The sequence below is a fragment of the Amblyomma mixtum genome, chromosome 3 (assembly GCF_055824585.1).
Source record: "Amblyomma mixtum isolate Tamu chromosome 3, ASM5582458v1, whole genome shotgun sequence".
Taxonomy (NCBI): Eukaryota; Metazoa; Arthropoda; class Arachnida; order Ixodida; family Ixodidae; genus Amblyomma; species Amblyomma mixtum.
Genome location: NC_143014.1, coordinates 63,873,574 through 63,881,239, shown reverse-complemented (window position 1 = coordinate 63,881,239; position 7,666 = coordinate 63,873,574). Strand labels below are relative to the sequence as shown.

Here is a 7,666-nt window from a genome sequence, read left to right as displayed (position 1 = left end):
TAAGAGATGTTGATACAGAAGCGTTTGAATTGAAGCGGAAAACTTTTTCGGGATAAGGCTGTCCAAAGCTTATTGGGAGACCCCCAACATGCACAAATGCTTTCCGGAGGCAGCGCGTTCGGCTTAGCCGTGCTGCGAGCATCATTTAACCCACGGTCATCTAGAGTGTGGCGCCAGACAGTGCGGGGAAAGCTTGCGGCTTGTGGCCTGCCAAATGCACGACAAAAGAAAATAATTTTTAGGAGCTCTTTTAGGTGGGCAGGGCAGGAAGTCTTCTGAGCGCAGAGGAGGTGCTCACAAAGGTAAGCTAGTAAAACACGAAAGGATGCTTCTGGCGCTTTGCCTCAAACGATGGACCAGAAGCTTAGGGGCGTTTGTGGCCCTCTAACTCATAAGCTCTGATAACGTCTTTTATAAGAACCCTATTACAGTCATGTGGTCGTCGGCAGTTATGTAGTCCCCGCTCCCCATAACGGTTATGTGGAGTCCAACCGAGTTCCACGCAAGTCTAACCTGAGCTTACGAAGCGCCAGCGGGCAATTAGCGTGTTTGTAGCTGCTAACAGGAAACCAATGACTCTTGACTGACGATCTCATGCGTAGGAAGTGCGGAGGTTCATGTCAGTATTGGGGGATGTATCAGGGCCTGCGCAGCACATTTCTTGAGGAGGACATGCGCTGGTAAGACCAGAAATTTGAAGGAATTATAAATTAATTCGTTCAAATTTGCGGAAATTTATTACACGGTATCACTATTAGGTATGTTTAGGATGAGCTCCAGTGAGTTTTGTTGCATTTGGAGTTGTTTGGACATTATCAAATAAGATGTCGCTGTTGTTCTCCGTGTTTTCAACGACACCAACTTCATTAGCTTCTTCATTTTTCTTTAAAAATGTTCGTTTTGAACTTTTTCTGACCTCTCCGGCAGCTCTTTTATAGAACCACCAAATGTTATCGATAAGTGTCCGTCAAATGAACACGGGGAAAAGAAACTGGCTAAACTGGGCTACGGCTTAGTTAAAATTTTCGGCGGGTGCCCTCGTCTCTTTCCACTTTTCTTCTTTCTCCCCTTCATGCTTTATTTTCTTCTTCGTTTTTCTCTTCTTTCCATTTCTCTCTCCATGATGAATGATGATGATGATGTTCTCAGGCTTAATAGCACATAGCATCCCTCCATTTCTTCTCTTTCTTCTCTTCTTTCCCTTGCCTTCTTTTGACGTCTACGTTAACTACGTCTAAGTATGTTATCCGTGACCATTGTACAATGTGCGCCTACAAAGGCATATGCGTACCCTTGAGTGAAATTCATAGATCTAGAGCTAGATTTGTAGGCGCCAAAACTACATCAGGGATACGATTCATACCGTTGTTCATCATCATCATCAGCTTAACTAAGTCCACTGCAGGGTAAAGACTTATCCTGTGTCACTTTTAATGGCTTATTATTAACCTTGTCCTCCACGTGAAGGACTTTAAAAATGATGCAGAGATCAGCTCGACGCAGGGTACTTTTTTGCATTTCATCTCCATCGATGTACAGCTGTTCTGGCCGCGATAAAACCCGCGAACTCGCGCTCAACAGTCGAGCGCCGTAGCCAGAGAGCTTCAATAGCCGGCAAGCTGAAACTGCAGAAGAGAAAGATAACGGCAGCTCGCGTGTCACGTGGCACCTCGAGCCGCTTTCAGCGCAAGCCACAGAACGAACGTGCCACGCCCGTTCAGAATTTTCTGTGACCCGCAAGGCTTACGTCTCAGCTGCCCACAGCGCCCAGAGTCGCCTTGGGCTATCTCCCAGCCTAAGGTAACGAGATGACCCTTCACCATGCGGTTAGACGGGATCCAGCGACGCCGGCAGCCTTCCCAGAGGGCTGCGTCGCCATCTCGCTCTGCCACAGAGTCCTCGTCGCAGTTTGGTCCTGCGCCGGAGCCCAGGGTTGTGCCCGCAGGCGGAGAGTACGTGTTCTGCTGGAGATTGCTGCCGTGCGCTCTTCGACGGCGCACCACCCTAACAAGGAGGAGGGGCATCAACCGCGGTCGACCTGGAGACACTTCCTTGTGCCCTACGGGCGCTTGCCAGAGGGCCAGCGGTTGGACGCCTACGACAGGACGGGTGCCCTACTTGCAGAGGTAACAGGCGTTGTCATCCTCTCCGTTGCTCGGAACAGCGTCATTCTGTTCGCCCAGGCTCTGGAGAGGTGCTGCGATCCTACCCAGGAAACCCAGCCCTGTGTCATGCTCCATCAAATCGAATTGCCTTATCCTGACGGTACAGAGGAGCCCACTGGTCAGCCTGAACACCTGTTCGTAACTGGAGCCGACGTCGGACACCGCGTAATCTTGGTCAACACCCGGCGCGTAGCGGTACTCGTTGGACGCGGGCTGCACCGTCGTCGTTGCGAGGTCGACACCACCATGCTCCTTATTCTCGACCACGCTGCCAGTGGGTTTCCCAGAATTGCGACAAACCTTACCGAGGACGTACTTGGGGCGTCATCCGTCTTCAACATAACCGATGACGCAGAACACGATGTGCGACAGGAAGATCTCGTCCAGGATGCTGCTCACGTCATCTGGCCCTCGGCAGACCCTGTTGTGCGCGCACCACGAGCTCTTGCGTCCCGAGCCATGCACACCACCGAAGGCGCGGAAGCACTCGCCGTCATGCCCCAAGATCTAGCCCAGGATGCTGCTGGAGTCTTCCGTCCCACGGCGACTCTGGTGGCATGGCTGGAGCTCTTGCGCCGTCTGCCCTCCCCGACGTCAGAGAAGACGAGGAAGAACTTGTGCACCAGCTGCAGGCTCTCTGCTGGACCGCCGCTGGTCTCCCTCATCTTCTGATAAACCCCGCTCGTGGTGCCCCTGCTGCGCGTTTCCATCTGGCTCCCGTGTGCTCCAGGAAGGGCCGGAGAAACTCGCGCACGAAGCCGCGCAGCGGGAGAACATCAAGTGCACCACAGTTGAGGGTCAGCGGGAGATCGGCGCCAAAGGGAGGCTACAGCAGGATGGCTGCCAGCAGGAGATGGTGGGGCACAAACTTGACTCATCTTCGTTATGGTTGCAAGACGGCACACTGACGACAGGGTGAAAAAATGCAAGGGCTTCACAGTGGTACCCATGTGTAAGGCGCCTCACAACAGCGCAGGCATCATCATCACTTAGCCTGGCCACTTTAATCACCCTCCAGGCCCGCCACTTCCATTCCCGAAGGACAAGAGGCGAGATAGGAATCCCGGAAGAACATTGTAGAATATATGAAGATATGGCCTCAGACATGAGGCTCTATTGTTAGAACTTTGTCATCGGCAAACTGCTGTTAAGCTGAATTTTATGAAGTAGACGGGCGCAATGACCCGAACTGGCAAATATAGCGACAAACATTAAAATCGTGCAATCCGCACTGCTCGTAGAAATGGGATCCTCTTCAATGAGTCTAACCACTCGTACCTGCATCTCTCAGCTGAGAGTGCCCTATTCGGGAACATGTTCTGGTGACAAAAACAAACTTCCGAGACCTACAGCATTTGGCGCCCCGAATTATGACTACGAAGGAGAGGGCGTTTGTACGTGCGGGACAGTGAAACAACCGTGCTCAAAGATGCTGCTTCGCGTGTGTACTAATCGTCATTGCGTACCGCGAAACGTTGTGCACGTGAACCCGGGTGGACAGGACTTAGCCGACCCATGTTGACGCTACCCGCTAATGCGGGGAACATTTTTGTGGGCTTTCAAGACACAGTTGCAGTTGTTCTGCGTAAATACTGCCAAGAAGCTATTTTCTGCCGAGGAAAGATCTTATTTGCTTTTCAGGAGTATTTGGAACACATATCTATTCCTGAGTGCAATAAAGTAGCCGACCGGATGCAGTCCTAACTACCCGCAATCGATTATTCCTTTGCTCTCTGTTTCATTGATCTGTGCGTGGTGTAGCAACGGTCGTATTATCAGGCAAGTGCTCCTCTTCCGTCAGACAGGCTGAAAATCTCATGGCATTCAGCTAGTTTCAGGTGGTAGCTCAGTTTTCCTGCAGTCAGTTTTGTTTCAACTACTGCTTTACACGCAAAACAGCTACGCGAGGAACCGCCTTTGCCGTGAATGCTTGCGCGCAGTGACCGAAGTAGTTTTGATTCATAGTCGCTGGTGGGCAGTCGCACGGTCAGCGCTTCACTGTAATCGTGTGGGACATAACGGAAGCAAAGATATTTACCAGCTCTGGGTGACTCAAAGCCTTAGTGCCACGCCATCTAAAGATTCCTACCTCATAGCACTGCAAAAAAGACGGCACTGCATATTGCAGTGCACCTTAAATATTGTCAGTGACCCCAGCAGGGCTAAGCGCGAAACTGCGCTATTTCAAGCACAACAGCTTCCCATGATGATGATGATGATGATGATGATGTCCTCAGGCTGAATGGCACATACCCACGGCGGGGGATTGGCCAGGGTGCATGTACGAGGAGCTTGTCTTTTTCCTTTTACTCCTGCTCATATGCTCGCGCTAGTTCTAGCGCGCCTCGTACGGTCAATTTTTTTTTCCGAGTAGAACACTAATTTGACGTTGGGCAATTTAGCATACGACAAAAAAACGTAAAGAGAGTCACACGTGTTGTCAAGAATAATGAGGAAAATTGCGTTTGCGTGATATTGTTTTTTGTCACAGTGTTGGTGTAGGCGAAAAGCTCCCACTTCTTTTGCAGCAGTCAGCCCTCGGCTCTCTGAGTTCCGCCTCCACGCGTCGGTCTACTTTTAACCCACCTGAAGCGTTGAGTACAGGTAGCATAATCTCGAGACTTCCCGGTTCATATGAGCCTAGTGATTCCAGTCCACCCGGAAAACGTTGTCTTTGGGCATCAAGGTATGAACGTAAAAAAGCGAAATTTTTGAGGAGGGCCTTTTAGCGAATACCGTAGAAGAGAAGGATGACATACAGTTTAACTCCCGCACATCACGCGACATAGTGTCCTCGAGCCGCTTTCGGCGCAAGCCACCGAAGGACCGTGCCATGGCCGCTGAGAATTTTCTCTGACCCGAAGGTTTGCGACCCAGCCACCTTCAGCGTCCGAAGTCGCCCCAGGCTGCTTTCAGGCCTAGGGCAACGAGATGATGTCTCAGGGTGCGGTCAACCGGAAACTGACGGCGCTAGCGGCCTTCGGTGAAGGCTGCGCCACCACTTCGCACAGCCACGGAGCCTTTGTCGTTGGAGCAAGATGCTGGGCGGGACCCCAAGATTGGGCCCGCAGACGGAACGGCCCTGCTCTACTGCCCGCTGCTGCCGTGCGGATTTTTTCGACCGCCCACCACACCAACATTGTTGAGCGGCATCAACCGTGGTCGTCCAGCGGATACCTTTTTGCGCCGTGTGGGCGCTTGCTACATGGTCACCGGCTGGACGCCTGTGACGGGACGGACGCCCTACTTGCAGAGGTAACAGGCGTTCCTATTCTGTCCGATGCCCCCAGCTTCATACTCTTGTTCAAGACTATGGGGCGTCGCCGCGGTCCGGCCCCGAATAACCGGTTCGTTGCCATGCTCCATCAAATCGAACTACCTATTCCTGACACTAAACAAGAACGCACTGGTCAGCCCCAACATCTCTTCGTAACTGGAGCCGACGCCGGACATCGCGTCATCTTCGTCCTCACCCGGCGCGTAACGGTACTCGTTGCACACGGCCTGCGCTGTCGTCGTCGTGTGGGTGACCCCTCCGTGCTCCTGATTCTCAACCACGCTGACGGTGCACTTCCCAGAATTGCGACAAACCTTGCCCCAGACGTACCTGGCACGATTGCATCATCCGTCTTCAATCCTACCGATGACGCAGAACAACTCGCAGTCCTGCTGGAAGATCTCACCCCGGATACTGCTGACGCCACCTGTCCCTCGGCAGACACTTCTGTGCGTACACTACCAGCGCCTGCGTCACGAGCCCTGCGCACCACCAAAGGTCCGGAAGAACTCGCCATCCTTCCCCAAGATCTAGCCCAGGATGTTGCTGGAGTCTTCTTTCCCTCAGCGGCCCGGTTGACGTGCCTAGTGCCTTTGCGCCGTCTGCCCTCCATGACGTCAGAGAAGACGAGGAAGAACTTGTGCACCAGCCGACGGGTCTCTGCCAGGCTGCTGCTAGACTCCCAGGTCTTCTGATAGACTCCGCTCGTGGTGCACCTGTCGCGCGTTGTTCATCTGACTTTCGTTTGCTCCAGGAAGAGCTGGAGAAATACGCGAAAAGCTGCGTGTCAACATCAGACCAGGTGCACCACAGTTGATGGCCAGCGGAACGTGGAGTCTACAGCAGGATGGCTGCCGGCTGCAGGAGATGGGGTGCAAGCGCTCGCCTCATCTTCGTTGTCGTGTAAGACGACTGCAACTGACGGGCGTGTGAAGGAGTGGAGTGGCTGTGCCTTCGAGCCTGCCATTTCAAGCCCTGATAGAGGATAAGTGGCAGGAACCAATACTTTTGCGGTGCCTTGTTAAAGGAGGTGAAGAAGACATAGTTGCCTCGAATACGAGGCTCTAATTTGAGGACTTTGTCGTCGGCAAAACACTACCATATCTAATTTTACAAGTAACCGGGTGTATTCGCCTTGACTGGTTACATGATAATAACTTGTGATAAGTTGCACAAGGTTCGTGATGGCCGTAGAAGTGCACTATTTTGAACTCTGTTGGCCTGTACGTACCGTCACAAGTTAGCTGAGATTCCCCATGTTCTTTAGTCAGGTGACCTCAGAGGCTTGTCCGCATTCATATCGCATAAGCCCAACCTAATCGATGTGGTTAGGAAGGCGTTTGTACGAACAGGCAGGTGACCCGCTGCAAACTGATGTGCTGCCTGACTTTGCAGTACTCAGTCAGCCCAACTTTAGGCTCGACACACTTTCTTGGAAAAAGTGCTCGAAAGTTTTTAGGCGCAGCAGCAGTTGTTCTGCAACAAGCTGTTAGCGATCGGCGTTCATACTGCGAAGTCACTAAAGCCTCCAGTGAAAAATGAATGCACTGCTTTTGAAAAGTGTTTGTAACGCAGTTATTTTACTGTGAGTGCAGTAAAGTTGGCCGGATTCAGTCCAGTGTAGCTTGGCCGCATTTTTTTTGTCTTGTGTTCTTAATGATATGGAATGCCGTAACATTCTTGGGCTACCACACGAGTCGTTCTCTTTCTCCTGGATTTCTAAAAAAAATTAACTTAAGTAGCGGACCTCACTTCAGCTCACTGCGCTTGCAGTAGGTTTGGGCAAGCTTTAGGAGCGAGGCCTCACGCAAGCCGATCATGTGAGCAACTATCCGCCTTAGACGCTTGCAAGCGCTGATACTCGAAGTGCTTACCACAAATTCTGAGGCTCCGTCGTCTCGTGGCCGCACCGTGACACCTCTGCTGCAGTGACATTGTGCGGCGCAAAATGTGGCCTTCATTTTGAGCATGCAGCATGGAGTTTGTGCGCCGCCGTGTTTACACTTCCTAGCTCTCCGCGGCTCGTGAAGGTCGAAACGGGGTTCCTCTGCGCCTTCAATAGATGCAGCGTCTCTCGGAGCCAATCGCAAGCTTGCTCAATTTTGAGCGCTGTGGCTGGCTTACCAAGTAAACACGTACAAGCGAAAAAAAAACACGAAGAGAGAAATACTTGGACAACACGAGCGCTCGTGTTGCCCAAGTATTTCTCTGTCCGTGTTGTTTT

The 7,666-nt window shown here is 52.0% G+C and overlaps 2 protein-coding genes across 2 annotated transcripts; both read left to right on the top strand.

The window, feature by feature from the left end:
• The first annotated feature begins 1,808 nt into the window (after nt 1-1,808).
• Nucleotides 1,809-2,837, top strand: LOC149350429 (uncharacterized). Its single transcript, XM_089576878.1, has 2 exons — nt 1,809-2,126; nt 2,184-2,837. Exons 1-2 carry the CDS (start codon nt 1,809-1,811, stop codon nt 2,835-2,837), a joined length of 972 nt encoding a protein of 323 aa, XP_089433004.1.
• A 2,640-nt stretch (nt 2,838-5,477) lies between these two features.
• LOC149350428 (uncharacterized) lies at nt 5,478-6,137 on the top strand. The gene has a single exon (XM_089575534.1). The coding sequence runs from the start codon at nt 5,478-5,480 to the stop codon at nt 6,135-6,137; it is 660 nt and encodes a 219-aa protein (XP_089431660.1).
• Nucleotides 6,138-7,666: the final 1,529 nt, after the last annotated feature.

Bases quoted from the DNA above. Each gene is read 5' to 3' on its own strand.
- LOC149350429 (XM_089576878.1), top strand. From the start codon at position 1,809: ATGACCCTTCACCATGCGGTTAGACGGGATCCAGCGACGCCGGCAGCC. The intron at 2,127-2,183 runs GTAACAGGCGTT...CTGTTCGCCCAG, and splicing joins CGGGTGCCCTACTTGCAGAG to GCTCTGGAGAGGTGCTGCGA.
- LOC149350428 (XM_089575534.1), top strand. From the start codon at position 5,478: ATGGGGCGTCGCCGCGGTCCGGCCCCGAATAACCGGTTCGTTGCCATG.